Source organism: Balaenoptera borealis, assembly GCF_965194805.1.
Source record: "Balaenoptera borealis genome assembly, chromosome: 12".
Lineage (NCBI taxonomy): Eukaryota > Metazoa > Chordata > Mammalia > Artiodactyla > Balaenopteridae > Balaenoptera > Balaenoptera borealis.
The window spans coordinates 11,540,031-11,556,978 of record NC_138869.1 but is presented as its reverse complement, the minus strand read 5'-3'; the positions used below and the strand labels follow the sequence as shown (position 1 = coordinate 11,556,978).

Sequence of the window (16,948 nt, the reverse complement as noted above, 5' to 3'; positions counted from 1 at the left end):
TCGTAGGTGTAGTCTGCCAAAATCTGTGGCTTAGTAAAGTGAAAGGACCTGTAATCCCCAGGGGAAAAAATAATAATAATAATCTAAGGATTATTAGATTGAAAGTTTTAGATAAAATGCTTAGACACATAGGGCTGAGGTCATCCTGCTACCTTACTTTTGTTCCCATAATTTTTAGGCAGAGTTTAAATTGCTGATAGCTAAAATCATTCCTTCCATAGTGGTCATGGAGAGGGTGAAAGAAGATACCCTTGTGCTCTGAATGTGCGGTTCATACTCTCTGCAGCTGCTATATCTATCTCTGTCTAGTTTCTAGATGAGGTTTGTGTTTGTGAGCTACACTGCTGCCTCTGGCTTTTGCATCTGCAGCATCAACTGATGGTCTCTTTTTTAACTTAGTATCTAGTTACAGAGTGGTTGAATGACAAAGCAGAGAAGCAAGAGTGCCCTGTTGAGTGCCCTTTACGTATCACCACGGACCCAACTGTACTGGCAACGACCCTGAACATGTTACCCGGTCTTATCCATTCCCCGTTAATTTGCACCACCCCCAAACACTACATTCGCTTTGGCTCACCCTTTATCCCTGAGAGGCGTCGAAGGCCGCTTCTGCCTGATGGCACGTTCAGCTCCTGTAAAAAGGTATGTATGTGTTTACGCGGTTTTTTTCTTTCAAGTTAGGATTCCAGTACTGGTGACATATCTAACACATTCTCTAGATAGCCACACTCTGCCCATATGAGTTTATAATGAGTTAGTTGTTCAACCACAAATACTGACGCATCAAGAGTCAGTGAGACTAAGGTGGGATGTATACTACATTTTTGGTGCTCAGTTTGTGAGTATTCACTGTTGTCTTTTCTGAGAGCCCTTGAGGTTACTGAGTTGAGAGCACATAGCAGTTGGTGACTGGGTAGGGAGGGGTGTTCTGTGTGTGCTCTTGTGATATTGGTTAACATGTCCATTTGTGATTATTGTGTGAGATTGGGCCCCAGGTACTCTAGAGCACTGTTGCACAAGTTAAAGAATGATTGAATTGTGTTTTGGATTAATTCAATCACTGTTATCATTTGACTGAGAGTAGAGGAAAAGTCCTGTTTACAATTGGCATAATTCCTGTTCCTTGATCAAATGACAAGTTGGACTGTTTATTCCCTAGTGATTATGGAACCCACTATAAAATTTTCTCTCTCTCTCTCTCTCTCTCTCTCTCTCTCTCTCTGCCTCTCTCTCACTCTTCTCTAGTTATATATTGTTTTTGGATCTAGTGACAGTAGTATTTGACGGTTGTTTGTTTTTGGAATGCTCTTTCTTAATTCCCAGAAGCCCTACATATTTTCCAAAGGTGTCTCTCAAGAATAGATCACTCCCTCAGACCTATAATGTCATTTTCGTGTTTCTAGAAGTATAGGACACCCTTTCATTTGGTCTTCCTTTGAGGTAGAGTCTGTTCCCTGGAACACCCTTTTCTCTTATCCTCAGATCTGGATTCAGGCTGCCTTCCTCAGTGTCTGCCATTGCCCTCCTCCACTGGCATCACGTACATGAGGATGCTGCATATAGATTATTTGATGTGATGAAGTCTCCAACTCCAGGCAGGTCTTCCCTGACTCCTCCAAACTTAAAGCTTTTCTCTTTTCCCAAAGAGCAGATACTATTTCTTGGGGGGAGGGGGCATAAAAGATGAGCCAAAGTGGTGTGGGATATGGAGGGGAGGAGGGCAACAGGGATCTGCACACAAAGGAAGGGTACTACCACTGAATAAGCAGCATACACTGAAGGAAGTCTTTTCCTAATCTTACCTAAGTGTTTGAGTCACTTACTGGTTTATTTAGGGGAAATTACCAAGTAGAACAACTCCTAAAGAGAAATTTGACCATGAGATCTTTGCCAGAAGGGTTTGTGGATGATGGACTAACGTAACTTCCAGGTGTCAGAAGTGAAAACAGTGACAACTTTCTTAAGAAGGAAATAAGACTAGAAATTTGCCTAAGTGATAAAGGAAGGTTGGGTCTCTGGGGATCTTTTATTATACCAAGTTACTTATCCTGGATCTTAGAAATTATCTGAGAAGGAAAAAAAAGTATTTGCCATTTAATGACCATTATGATTAACCTAATTCTGTAATAATTGGAGAAGGGCATTAACTGTGGTATGGCATGCAAAACTAATCTTCCTGTTACATTTAGCTCAGTCCCTCATTAAGAGTAACAGCTCAGAATCTTTAACTACATTTTCAGAGTAGTATTGAACAATTAGAGAAGCTGTAAATATGGTCTTTAGTTTGGAGGAACAAGTCAAGAGATGGCTTAATATATATGTGAAATAAACTTTTTCCTTTTGTTCTGTCTTTGGCTAGACACAGTACTAGATTTCCTAGGATGTTAACTACTGAAGCATCTTATCAAATCAGATAATAGAATTTCTTATTTTGGTCCTTTAAGAAGGGTAAACAATTATTAATACAGAGTAGTAGTGAAGTCTGAATTGTAAATAGTACGGACTAGCCTCTTAAAATACCGCCTTGATCATTGTGATGCTGGGTTATAATCTTTCTATTCCCATCTTGCTTTTTTCCAAGTAGCAGAGTTCTGTGAAAATCAAAAACGTGTAGAAATATGACTTCAAATCTGATAGAAAATCCATTTCTTAGAGCTCTTTTTACCTGGTTATGGTTTAGGACTTATATCTGTATCTCATCTTTGTGTCTCCATTGGCAACAGTTAGAAATCCCACTTAACTCATGTCCGTGTTATATTCTCCACATGTATCTGACCATCCTTAGTCTTGTTTTATACAGGCTCTGCTCAGGCACTTTTATCTGTTTGTGTCATATTGGTCTTTCGGAAGAGTTCAGGCTATGTATGCTGACTTATATATCAAATTATCTTGCTTAAATTGGGTCTTTTAAAATTAAGTTTTAATCACAGATTTAATAGTTGCTGTTAATGTATCAAGATTATATTACACAAGACTGTAACTTTTTATGGGACAAAATTAATGAAATTGGGTCTTATATAGAAATTGAACTCAGCTTTATCCTAGATGGGGAAGGAGAAGATTTTTTAGATTGGTTAGAAAGTACTCACATAGTACAGGACCTAAGAAGATTTCCATGATAAAACAAAATTGTAATAAATTTCTGAAAATCCCTCGGAGAAGAATATAATTTAAACAGATAGATGAGAACAACCGTCCTCCATGGGATTAGTTAGAACAGTGTACATTCTTAATAGGCTTACTCTTTCATATCTGATTAAAGGAGGTAAAAGCTTCATAAGTTTAAAACAGTATAAAGCTGCATGTGTATATTTGCACCCAGATTCTTAGAGTATTTGGCAGAATGTTTTATGATGTCTCTGTAGTTTCTAAATTAAATCGATTCACAGTTCTTAACTAGCATGTTATGGCATGTCTTTTGTTGGATTTTACTTCACTTGTTATTTTAGAATGGAAGCATTTATGACTGACTAAGAAGCCTTTCAGTAGTATTCCTCCTTGTTCTCTCTAAATCTCTAAACTTACCTTGTAGGCATAATATGTGTGGGCATTTGTTCTCCCGTTCAGACTGAAAATGAAACACTGTGTTTTGCATTGATATTTCATGATGTGCACTGGAGGGTTGTTAATCTGTATATCTCTGTCCATAGCACTGAAATTCAGTTGAACTAGTCCTCACTGAACATGTGTGCCCAGTACTGTGCTACAAGCTTTCTTCACACACACTGTCTCACCATTCATGATAACCCTGTGAAGCTGGGATTATTGCTTCAATTTACAGATCCAGAAGCTTTGGCTCAGAAGCGTTCAGTAACTCGCCCAGAGTTAGGCGTCTAGTAAGAGGCACAGCCAAGTTTCAATCCAGGTCTTTGGACCCTAAAACCCAAATTAATTCCTTTCTCTTTCCCCATCGTAATGAGACTCTTTAAGACATTTCTGTTGCCCATCTCTGAGCTTCCTAAAACTCTGTTCAACACAGACTTTCAGGGAAGGGAGAAATGTTCTTTTGACCTTGATAACTGTAGCTAGAACTTGGGGAGAGGGGTTGTCTAAAGTTAATTTATTATCTGTAGGGGTGATTGGAATTTGTTAGATACAAATAACTGTTCATGTTCCTTCTTTACAGGCCCTGAAATATTGTGTAGACATACAAATAGGGCCAGGGAGGAATGGGATTGATCATGTTGCTGTGTTCGACCTTAAGCTAACCAAAGCAACATCTTATTCCTTAGAATGCCCTTGTCCTGGTTCTACTTTCCCTTTTTGTAGTCATCAGATCCAGAGTGTAAGTTCTTTTATGGGTGCATCTATTTGACACTGGAAATATAAGAAATTGACTTCTCTAGGAAGAAAGCACAGTGACCCCAAATGAGTCCTGTCATCTGCTCTGATGAAAAACTTGTATGTACTAAGGTATCTATAACAAAGGATTTTCACTCTTTTGGGCCCCCTGGCCTTATTTTCCCCATCTGTACAATGAATGCGTTAGACAAGGTAACCTCTGAGGTCTCTTCTATGTAAGGAGCTATGGTTCTGACAGTTTTCATCTTTATATCAATATTCTGTATGTAGGAGAGGTAGTTCATTCTTGGTCTTGTTTTGGGTTTTCAGAGACCTGATCAAATCCTAAAATGTTGATGTAATTCAGTAGATGTTGAGCTGTCTTTCTTAGATACTTACTCACTCTTTACCCCCTCATGTTCATAATTTTATTCTTGCTTTCATTTGGCAGACCACATGGTCTGGTTTCCTCACATTATTTCTTAAGTTTCTAAGAGGGTAAATCTATTAGAATTGCTCTCTTTGGTAAAGAGAATATTTACTTACCTGTAATATTGGTTCTCTAAAGGTGTAAAGTTATAATCACCTTTGCTCTTCCTATTTGGGATAGGGTCTGACTCAGAAATTGATGTTTATCAAAATTCGATCTGTCTTATGTCAGGGCAGGAGAGCCACAGAGTGGTGAGCAACCTACAACTGTGTATCTTAAGAGAACACAATTACAGGTAAGAAATTTTCTCTCTTCCACAGGATGCATAATCTTATTACCCTAATCTCTGCAGGCTTACTTTCTGACCAAAATCTGTTTGCATCATTTTAGATTCCATTATTCACTACAAAAAATGACTGATTAGAGAGCTCTTTTTTACTTTTTTGTCTTTTTGATTTCTGCAGAAGGTCATTTATTCTGGTGATGATTTGTATTATTCATGGATAATTTAACCAAACTACTTAACAAGGAGGGAAAACTCAGAGGATATTCTGAGAGTAGACTTTCTGGAAGCATTTCAGTACTTGTAGTGAAGAGCTCTTTATCCTCATCCAGAGTTTTCCTGTGAATCTTTTCTATTACTTCTTCAGATATGCCCAACACAGGACAGACAGCTCTTAAGAGATCTTTTATCTTCCTTCTACGCACTTATTTTATATGCTAGTTTTATCCTGTGTGATCGGAGTCTCTCTTAAATAAATGCTAAGATTTCTTCCTTATCTTTTCCCATTTATCCCATTCTAAGCAATATGAAAAGTTAAATAGTAATCATTTTTTTTTATTGGTTTGGGCTTTTTTATGGGACTGCATTATGTGTAATCCAGGTTTTCTCAACTATGCCCCATAAAAGGAGTTGATGGGGCACTATCCTAAAATGCTGAAACACAAGACAAAAACTACTTGACTGTGGACCCGAATGAATGCATTGTATTGCATCTCTCACCAGTTGATATGTAATGACCTGGTTAATGCATTTAAAATAGGTGACCTAAATAGTTTTAAATGATTATTGATAATTCCCTGGTTCTTTTCCCATTATAGCGCTGGATAAAGCAAGCCTTGGAAGAAGGGATGACCCAGACATCATCTGTACCCCAAGAGACTAGAACTCAGCACCTATACCAAAGTAATGAGAATAGTAATTCTTCTAGTATCTGCAAAGACAATGCAGGTATGTATGGCAGACCTTTCTGAATACATGAGCAATGATTATTTTGGGTCTACATAAAAAATTTCACTGAGTACTTTAAAAAGTCTGATACAGAAAAAAGAAATAGCATTGTTCTCTAAATAGTTACTTTACATCTGTCTTTACAGAGGAAGAGAGAGATCTCAAGTCAGGGATCAGTATTCCCAGGACGACAAAGAAGGAACTAGACAGTGTACAGATAACAGCAGAAATGGTTAAAAAAAAGGTTAGATACATTTAAAGTAGTAAGTTTAGGAAATCTATATCCATATTTATAAGAGGGGAAATAAGCAAGAAAGATGTGGGGCACTATTCAGGAAAGAATCAAAATCGTAGGTGATTGAGTTGGGTGGGACTTGGTTGAAGGGGCAGGGGATGAGTGAAGTAAATGAGAAATTATTATGAATCGGTTGTTTTCAAACTGGAGGGTCATGTAAAATCATCTGGCCCACTGGTTTTCCAGTGACTCTTGCAGGGGTTTTAATTGAATTGCAGTTGAAAGCACTGGTGTGTGGACCTGATACCAACTTAACTTATTTTGGGATAGTCTTATTACCAAAGTTTCTCTTGGCCAGTATTACTTTAATTGAAAAGTTCTGTGTGATTCCTCTTAGTTTATTTATCTCTAAATCAATTTTGTGAATATTATGCAATCAAAACAAAATACCAAAATAAATAAGATGCTAAAAGTCACAGAGTAATATTTCAGATTTTCATAAAAACCACTTCTTTGTTTCTATTCATTGCCTGAGTAAATATGAACTTGAATTAAATAAAGATATTTGTACTAGTAATATCTGCTTTATATTAAAACTTTGTGTAATACTGTATTTGGGGAAAAATAGGCTACTAAAAATAGATTTTTTTTTTAATTATTGACTTTGTTTTTCTATCCCTAGATTGGATTATACCTTATAAGTTATCGCATGTGTAACCTCAGGATATTAAGATCCCAGTGTAGAACATCTGGAAGATAAATGATACCATGTATTTAAAATATCTTATTCTCTTCACCAAAGATTAGGGAGATTTACTCAAACCAGGTTAACATAAAGAAATGCTGGTAACAGATTTCCATCAATATTATCAATTTATTGGCAGCTTTTACAGTACGGTGAGAGTATACCTTAACTCTGAAATCTTCTATCTAGTATACACACATATGTATGTGTATGGTCTGTGTGTGTGTGTGTGTGTGTGTGTGTGTGTGTGTGTATGTATTTGAGATTGGGAAAGGGAGGCTGTATTAGCAATTCATGTCCTGACTGGCAAAGACTCATAGGGAAAGTGCCTTTGTTATTATGTGCCCTGGTTGGAATGGAATTAGGACTGTTAGTCACCAACCTTTATTGAACTTCTCTCGTCTCTCGCAGTGAGAAACATTCAAAGGACACACCTTGCCCTTCAGGAACAACGTAAACAGGAAAATATTTAAAACCAAGCAGTACTCAAATGAGTGACTTGGTATATTGCTACAAGTTAGTGTAAATCCTGAGGAATTATTTTTATTTGTTGCTTTGGTTTCTTTGTTTTTGTTTTTTTCCTCTCAAAAAGATCAAGAAAATATTAATCAAAAAAGGTAGACAAGTTGATCCAACAGACCTGAATTTGAAGACCATCTCTACCCTTTACTAACTATATGATGTTGGGCAAGTTATAAAGTTATCTCTGAGCCTCATCTGTGAAATGGGTTTAATAATATCTGCTTTGTAGAGCTAATATGAGATTAAATTAAGGTACATAAATTACCATATCAGACCCTTAATAGGAATTATTACTGTCATTATCTACAGATTTCTTGTCAAGCATTTATGGAACATTTACAGAAATTAGTCATATACTAGGATACATTAAAGATTCTAAGTTCCTAGAAGCTAAATTTGTATGGAAATAAATGGTTTTACTCTTCAGGCAGGGAAGGACATAATGTTCATTATTTGTAAATGATGTGGATATCTATCTAGGAGAGCCTAAACAATCATTTGAAAAAATTAACAGGAGTTCAATAAAACTGCTGGATATGCAAAAATTAATACCATTTACGTACCAAGAAAATGAAGAAAAAATTTTTCATTGCCAAACTTAACAAAACTGAGAAACTGCCTAGGAATAATGGTGGGGACATGTAATAACAAATCATTACCGAGAAATATTTTTTTAAGTCTTGAGAAAATGAAGGGAACTCCCATACTGCTTAATGGAAAGAAGAAATATAATGAGTCAGTTTCTTTCCTGGCTTCAAATGGTTTCCATCAGACTAGTTTGTTTGGGGGTTTGATTAAATGATCTTGGAAGTTTATCATAAAAAATAAACATGAAAATAAGGAAAAATTGAAAAAGTAATGACAAAGAAGTACTTTACCTAGAAGTGTAAAACTAACTTCTAATATGAATCTGGAAGCTGGTAATTAAATTAGTACAGGTGCAATAATGGATGCATATATGGAACAGAATAGCCAGAGGCAGGCCTTATGTAAGTGAAAGATTTGGTAAATTATTCTGGAGTTTTTACTTGCATGGGGGATGGGAAAGACTTAGATCTTTGCCAAAGTAAATTCTATGTGCATTCAGTGTTTTGGGTTTTTTTTGTTTTTTAATTAAAGTTAAGTAAACAATGTTTCTGTGTCCTTAGTTCTCTGAATTAATAGAGGACAAAAATATTGGGAGAAAGGATTTGCAATAAAAATGACAGGGAAGTAATATCCCTGCTAGCAATTTGGTAAGATTTATCATGCATTTAATTTAATTTGTTTTTTTTAGTTTATTTATTTATTTATTTATTTGGCTGTGTTGGGTCTTTGTTGCTGCACGCAGGCTTTTCTCTAGTTGCGGCAAGCGGGGGCTACTCTTCCTTGCAATGCGCGGTTTCTCATTGTGGTGGCTTCTCTTGTTGCAGAGCACAGGCTCTAGGCGTGCGGGCTCAGTAGTTGTGGCTCACGAGCTCTAGAGCGCAGGCTCAGTAGTTGTGGTGCACAGGTTTAGTTGCCCTGTGGCATGTGGGATCTTCCCAGACCAGGGCTCAAACCTGTGTCCCCTGCATTGGCAGGTGGATTCTTAACCACTGCGCCACCAGGGAGGTCCCTGTCATGCATTTTAAAAGTTCATTCCTTAACCTAGTAGTTGTTGTTCTAGGTACTTGTTCTGTAGAAACAGGTGTGGACCAAAATTTTTATACAAAGTGTTAGTCATGGAATTATTAATAATTGCAAACACATGCAGGATAAAAACAACCTGGGTTTCAACAAATAAATGTTAGAATTTGTGGTTTATCTTCTATTACACATACTTTTGATGGAATACTATTCAGTAGCATTAAAATTTTTACTCAATTTATTTTATCAAATTAACCTCCAAAAAATAGCACAGTACTACTTTTGAATTAGATTTCAGTGATCTGAATCTTGAATCTGTAAGAATATTAAAAGAATAGTATATTATGACGAAATAAAATTTTTCCGTGGCATGTAAAGGTGGTTCAGTATTTGAAATTTTATTCATATAATTTATTAGCCAGCCAAATGGAGAAGGGAGAGTAACAGCACAGTAAATGTGAATTTAATGATAAATCTAATAAAATAACATACTGAATGATTTTTTATTTTACATCTATCTGAAAACAATTGCCAGTTATGTTTCATGGTGAAAACTAGTTAGATTAAACTTTTAAATTGGTTATCAACTTATCCCAGTATTACCATTCTTATTTAACAACATCTAGAATTGTTATCCAAACTGATTACCAAAAAGAAAATCTATGAGATAAAAGTTTTGGTAAAGAGGATGTATTTGTTGCCATTGTATACAAATAATATGCTTATCTACCTGGAAAAGCCAAGAGAATTAACTGAAAAACTGGTAGAGATCAATAGGGTAGCTGGGCACAAAAATATGTAAACATTTTCTTACATGTTAGCAATAACATTTAGGTAATACACAGGAAGAAATACATCCAGTTCACAGTGGTAACAGAAAATAGAGAACACTGGAGAATAAACCTAATTAGAAATGTGGCAGATCTATAATGAAGAGGAATATAAGGAATTCCCTGGCGGTCCAGTGGTTAGAACTCCATGCTCTCACAGCTGAGGGCCTGGGTTCAATACCTACTCAGGGAACTAAGATCCCACAAGCTGTGCGGCACAGCCAAAATAATAATAATAATGAGGAGGAGGAATATAAATGAAGGCATGAGTAGCTAAAAGATTGTGCCACGGTGCTCAGTTAGAATTCTCTACAAATTACTCATGAATTTAATACAACCCCAATCAGCTTTAGGGAGGGGGTAGTATCAGCATAGTTTTTGTTTGTTTTGTTTTAAAGTTGTTTGTTTGTTTTTTGATGTGGACCATTTTTAAAGTCTTTATTGAATTTGTTACAATATTGTTTCTGCTCTATGTTTTGGTTTTTTGGCCGTGAGGCATGTGGGATCCCAGCTCCCTGACCAGGGATCGAACCTGCACCCTCTGCATTGGAAGGCGAAGTCCCAACCACTGGACTGCCAGGGAAGTCCCAGTATCAGCATAGTTGACAAATGATTTCTACAGTTCATTGACATGAACGAGTATGCTAGAATAGGCAAAATATTTTGGAGAGCTAGAGTAGAATAACTGGAATTGCCCAAACAATTTTACTAAAAAGTGTACAGAATAACATTCAGAACTAAAACCCAGTATCTAGTCAGATAAATGTCATATTTCAAATCAATAGAGAAATGTGATTATTCTATAATTACAAAAGAATTTGGAAGAATATGCTAGCCATTTGGCATGTGAAAAGGATAGAACATACTAGTACCTAAACTACTATATGTTCTGAGTTGAATTCAAAAATTAAATATGGAGATAAAGGGAAAATAGGTCAGTATTTTTATAGTCTTGGGGTGGGGTGACAAAAACATGACATCAGAGGCAGAAAATAAAGGAAATGGTTGATACATTTGACTAAATAAAAATATAAAACATTGTATAGCCAAAGACTATTAATAAAATTAAAATATAATTGTAACATTTTTGTCATTGTAATGGAAGGATTTTTACTATGTTTTTCTGATTGAAAATAGTAGGTTATTGTCCAGTGTGATTTAGACAGGGTGAGTAAGGACATGTCAGGAAAGAGTTCTAGATGAAAATACACCAGCATATTAGCAATGAATTAATTTGTGGATATGATTTCAAGTTATGTATGTATGTGTTTCAATATGTGGGTGTTTGTTTATATAACCTTGGGAATTATTTGAGTAAAGGGAAAAAACCATAAAAGATAGGTTTAACCACATGAAATTTGATAGCTGTGTATGGCACAAAGAAGAAAAATGAAACTTGAAAAAAACAATTTTGTAAATATAGTGCTGTTCGTAGAAAAAAGTAGACAGATTACCACTGGCCCATAAACCTCATAAGGGCAGGTGTCAGGTCTCTTGTTGAATATATCATAATAAGTACTCAGTAAATATATTTTAAATGAATGACCTTTAAGTTGATTTTGGGGGTGGGAGAGTTCATCTGAACTTTATAACTTTTCTACAATCAACTTTATCACTTACATAATTGCCTTTAGTAGTTACAGCGTTGGACCTAGCAGTATAGCAGTCTTTTGAAAGATTCACTGTTTAAGACTCTTGAAATATATAAACCTAACTATAAGTCATGAATCACATGTTTGTTTGTTTATACCTAGGCACTTTTCTAAAGGAGAAAAGAAAAATGAGTATCTGGAACAGAAGGAAAATACAAATATACTTCTAATCTAGGAAAATTTTTAAATTTTTATATATCTGAAAGGAAAAATATGTATCTCCAGTGTTTTTTGCTTTTATTTCTTGTCTCTGCTTCAACTCCTACTGCCCTAGTTCAAGCCTCGTAACTCTTTCTGTTTACTCCATTAACTCCAAATAGTTTCCCAGTGTCCATTCTCATCCTAACCATTGCTACCAGGAGAATCTTTCTCAAGCACAGCTCTGATACTGTCTGAAAACTTTTCCTCAAAGACTTGGGGTAAATGTCACTCCTTCCACCAAGCCTTGGGGGTATAATTTAACCTAATGATTAAGAATGTAGGTGGGAACCAGATGACCTAGTCTTTCTCTCTTTGTACGTCAAATTCCTTATCTGTAAAGTGGGGATAACAATAGTACTGGGTTTATAGAGTTACTCACATTACATCTGATAATTCACATAAAGCACGTGGTATAGTGCCTGGTGTGTAATAAGCACTTAAAAGCATAATTTTTTTTTACTAACACATAGCAGTATGATCACCTCTGTTGAGGTTCTTAAACTTATATTACACGTTTTATATATGTTTTCTTTTTCTTACACATTTGTAAACCCATTTAAAATAGAATACCTGATAACCATTTTCCCCCACTTACCTAGTTCAGTGGTTTCCATATTGTAGGTATTAAGTAAATGAATAGCTTTGAACTGTTAACGAATAAAAATAGATTTTTCCTTTGAGAAAGTGAGATAGGTGCATTGGCCTGAATGGTCAGTAAAATTTATAGCATATTAACTTCCTTTCTAAGCGGAACTAAGAAGTGTACAGTAGAAAGTAGGATATTCCAATCAGAAAAAGAGTACCACCCTAGTTTTTGAAAATGATTGGGAGAAGTTTCTGTAGAAATGATTTCACACTTTGAAGCACTCTAAAACTAAGGGCTCAACGAGGATCAAGTAATCATGTGTAACTCTTTCCTACTAAAGCAGAATATTACATAAAGAGCTGCTAAAGAATGGCAAAAATATATAAAAGCTTGAAACTGAGCTGGTGACGTGGCAATTCAGTAGAGGGTGATTTTAACAAAGAGACACAGATTTGAGATTTTCAGAAATTCAGTGTGAAAAACTAAATTTATATTTTCCACTACAAGAGATTAAATTAGCTCCAGGGATTAGTTATCAAAAGGGTCAAATTCATTTGGTGATTTTCTGGGAGGTAGAGAGTTTTGAGAATTACTTTAAGTGTGACAATTAAAAAGTCTTTGGGCTTTTGGTTTGATTGCAGGAGATAACAATGGGATGAGGCAAAAGGGGAGTTACCAGCCATTGTGGGCTAGAGATTAATGATGGCTTCACTATGAAGCAGCCCTTTAGGATGTAATTTCAGACCTCTCATCCAAGCTTTGTATTTCACAGACTTGTTGAGCCCATTAAAGAAATGGAAGTCTCGCTATCTGATGGAGCAGAATGTTACCAAGTTACTGCGGCCTCTTTCTCCAGTCACACCACCCCCTCCCAATCCAGGCTCAAAGAGCCCCCAGCTGACCACACCTGGCCCATCTCACCCAGAAGAGGAGTGTCGAAATGGATACAGCCTCATGTTCTCACCAGTCACGTCTCTTACTACTGCTAGTCGCTGCAATACTCCTCTGCAATTTGAGGTGATTTGGGTTTGGTTGTTGGGAGTGCTGAATATGGAAATCATTATTTGCACCTCCTCATTTCAAATACATCACTCCAAATGTTTCTTTACCATGTTCTTCGCCCATCTTAGCAAGAGAATGGGAAACCTCAGGGTCATTGTGACCTATTACCTGGTAGCCTCTCATCTTGGCAGTCCCCATACTTCCCAAAATAGGAATAGTGCTCCCACAGGTGACACTCATCTTATCTTTTGCATGCAATTCATCAACCTCCATTACTTTAGGTGGTAATCATGCTAGATCTTTATCTTTACTGTATACCTTGGGTAAAATAGGCCTCTAGCTGCTTAGTAACCATTAATGACACCTGCCTGAGAGCTCAGGTTATACTGATTGGTTGGGCCTCTATTTCTAGGCCTTTAAATAAGTGAAGTGTCTTTGTTATTTTGCATTCTCGTGTGCCTAAGTAAACAGAGATTTAGAAAGCACTGAGGTATGGTTTATGGCAATTTAGGGGTTTTTTTCATTCCCAGGTTACTTTCCCTTGTCATGTATTAGGAATGAGAAGTAGAAAGAGCCTAGCAACATGCATTTATAAGAACCAGATTTATTACACTCAATCTCTGGTCAGCTGTTTCAAAAAGTTACTTCTGAATTGCTTTAGTATTCAAGTTTGAGTGACGGCAGCTTTACTGAATAAAATCCGTGTGCGTCCGTTAAAAAAAAAAACTCATCTATCGCATGTTGCTTTGATTTATAATTAAGTTAAACAGACACTATCTATTCCTTCTCAGAAAAATTTGTTCTGATGACTAAACACTCAGCTCTGACCCTACCTTGCACTTCTCCAGATGTGTTCTTTGATAAAGGTGAATGTTCTAATCAGTGCCGTCCTACCTATTCAATTTTTATGAGAGCATGGAGATTAAAAAGACCTGAACCTTTAAATGGCTAACTCAGAAAGAGGAAACTAGCAACCTTGAAAGTAAGAGGCAGCTGTATTCTGTACCTAAACTCGACCATGTTAACTTACTTTTGGAGCAAACCTTTTTGAGAAGGCGAAAAAAACCTTCTGGTTACGTTTGATTTCTAGGGAAGTTACCCTTTACCAAATTCCCTGTGGCGTTCTTTTTAGTCAGATAGCAAAACAGCTGATATGGGCCTTACTGACTTTACTTGGATCTAATTGCAGTTGATTTTTCATTTAGCAGCTGAAGTTTGATGGTAAAATTTCGTTAGAGGACGTTCTCACTGGGAGGCAGTAGATTCTAGGAATAGAATTTCATACTTTATTATAATTAACGTTTTATTGTAATTAAAGGTGAAATTAGAAGGTGGGTTGCCATCTAGAACAGCCGGGTTTAGCACTCAGTGTATTTCCTATCCCTTGCAGCGTTTTGGATAACTGTGAAATTCTATGCAAATGTAAGGTGTTTTTATTTTCTATTTTTTAAAATCAAAGATCATTTTAGTGATGCATAGTCTAAGCATAATGTTAGAATACCAGGAGGGAAAGAAAATATTATAATACATTAAGTAGCCGATCCCGTCAAAAAGTTCAGTGCATGTTTTCACTGTTTTAGTCTCATGATTTAACTAAGAAAATTTGGCCTTTTTCATCAATTCAAAAAACAGATTTCATCATCTCGACCATCTTTATCACCATTCTAATTGCTGTACTCTCCTATATTCTAGTATGGGGAGGTGGGGAGCCTTATTTCCATCGCAGACTATGACACAGAGAAATAGCAGAAAGGTGTCACAAGTAAAGATCAGCTTGGTTGGGGGAAGAATATTTTTGAAAGGAGGAAAGTGAGAAATGCTAAGGGAAATAGTTGAAAAGATATGTAGTAGAAGAGAAGATCATGAGGAAAGGGAAGCATCAAAAAAAAAAGAGTGAAAGCAACATTGGGAGGGCAAGTTTAATGAACCCCTCCTTTCCAGCAGAATAACCCTTCCCTTGTCTTCCTGCCTGGAGAGCCATACCCCACTATCCATCTCACACATACTACCACCCCACCAAATAAAGTGAACACCAGTACCCCTGCTCTGCTGAAGCAGCCTCATTTCCCGCCCCAGGATGGGCCAGCCACCCAGGCCACAGCTGTCCAGAACCTGTGATATTAGAGGCCCTCCCCTACCTTGCCCCTGAATCCTTGTCACAGCTACCACCGTCATTCTCTGCTTTTTACCCCTCATACCTTCCCATCTGAACTTACTACCCAGTTCCTGTTTCATACGGGAGTGCTGCCTCACGCAAAAGCCGCCCGAACGGTAGCCCTGTTTAGGACCAGAGACTGGAAGTGTACACATCTGCCGGGTTTTTTTTTTCTTTTTTCCCTCTATTCCTCAAAGTACAGTGGATTTTAATATCAGAGAAGAACCTTAGTGGGGGTGGTCAGATCCAGTTGGATTATGTTAAGAACCATCTAGCCTATGAGCTAGAGAATCCATCAATCATAACTTCTGCAACTGTCATTCAAGAAGAACTGGCCGTCTCCCTAGCCCTGTCAGCCCCCAACACGCTAAGCAGTTTCCCTGGGTAATGGTGGCAGGCCTGAGTCACACAGGAGAATTGAGGAAATGTGACATTCAGAAGAGGGTGTGGGGTGAAGAGAAAAGCTGCCCCTAAGCAGGAGGAATGAGTGGTAGGGTGCCCCTCAATAACAAGTACTGTAGGAAATCTCATCTAACAGAGAAAGACATATACTGTAATAGTGTAAATTCTTACCAATTTAACTCTTGGTATCTGCTTGAGATGTTTACTTACAGCATGATACATAACCAGTTTATCCTTAAATGCTTTCAAAGATGCCAGGAAGCATTTTAACAAGTCATTCTGTCCATTGAGATGAATTCTGCATTTGAACATTTCCCTTGTGCCTTCTTACCCTTCTCCCTGCCCCACCCCCGAAAATTTGTGGCTAACCATCTATGCTTGCTTTTTTTTGCTTTATTTTTTGTTTGTTTTGTTTTGCTTCTTTGAGTAGATGAATAACAAGATGCTTTTCCCTCCTCTAGAACATATCCTCCCCTGAGAGTTCCCCTGCGAATAGGCCCGAGTCCCTGTCACCCGAGGTAGTTATCACACCATCTCAATCACACTTGGAGGCTGAGAGTGAGTGTGCATGAGTGTGCTCCTGCGTGTGTGGGGAGGGCTGGGGGATCTGAGTGAATGGGGTGATGGGCTGGAGGGTGGCCGATTGGTCACTGTAAGTTGAATGAATCTTCCCATGTGTGCCTGTGGTTACTCAGAACTCTCAATGTAGATGGAGGAAAATGAAGTAGTTTGTGTGTGTGTGTGTGTGTGTGTGTGGTGGGTTTGTTTTTGTTGTTTTTGGGGAGGTGGGGGGAAGGGTATGGCTGAAGAGTTTTCTTAAAGAATAGAATCTAGAAGTCAAGTTTAAAGGAGCTGAAGATGTGGTGGGAACCTTGTTAAAGAAAGTCTAACAGTGTGTTTGTTAAATAAGGAAGGTTATATCAACAGTTGGTAGGAGCTGTTTTTTGATCTTTATTATCTTGGGCTGATAAAGGAGCAGCTTATATTGGAAAAGTTAGGCAGTGATTTATGCCTTATTCCCGGGTTAATCTGACAGCTGTTTAACTGGATGTTTTGAGCTTTGGTTGA

At 37.2% G+C, this 16,948-nt stretch overlaps 1 protein-coding gene across 13 annotated transcripts in view; it reads left to right on the top strand.

Moving 5' to 3' along the window:
• SETD5 (SET domain containing 5) overlaps positions 1-16,948 on the top strand; it is a 117,681-nt gene that overhangs the window by 53,790 nt on the left and 46,943 nt on the right. For 9 of the 13 annotated variants that reach the window (XR_014232056.1, XM_082344312.1, XM_082344314.1 and 6 more), the window contains 4 exons: positions 400-642; positions 5,813-5,942; positions 13,094-13,338; positions 16,342-16,398. Coding sequence is in view for 12 of the 13 variants with exons in the window: in XM_082344312.1 (XP_082200438.1) it covers positions 400-642; positions 5,813-5,942; positions 13,094-13,338; positions 16,342-16,398 (675 nt within the window). In the remaining variant the exon portion in view is untranslated. The remainder of the gene's footprint in view (positions 1-399; positions 643-5,812; positions 5,943-13,093; positions 13,339-16,341; positions 16,399-16,948) is intronic. The other 4 variants (XM_082344320.1, XM_082344321.1, XM_082344319.1 and 1 more) reach the window with 1 other exon arrangement.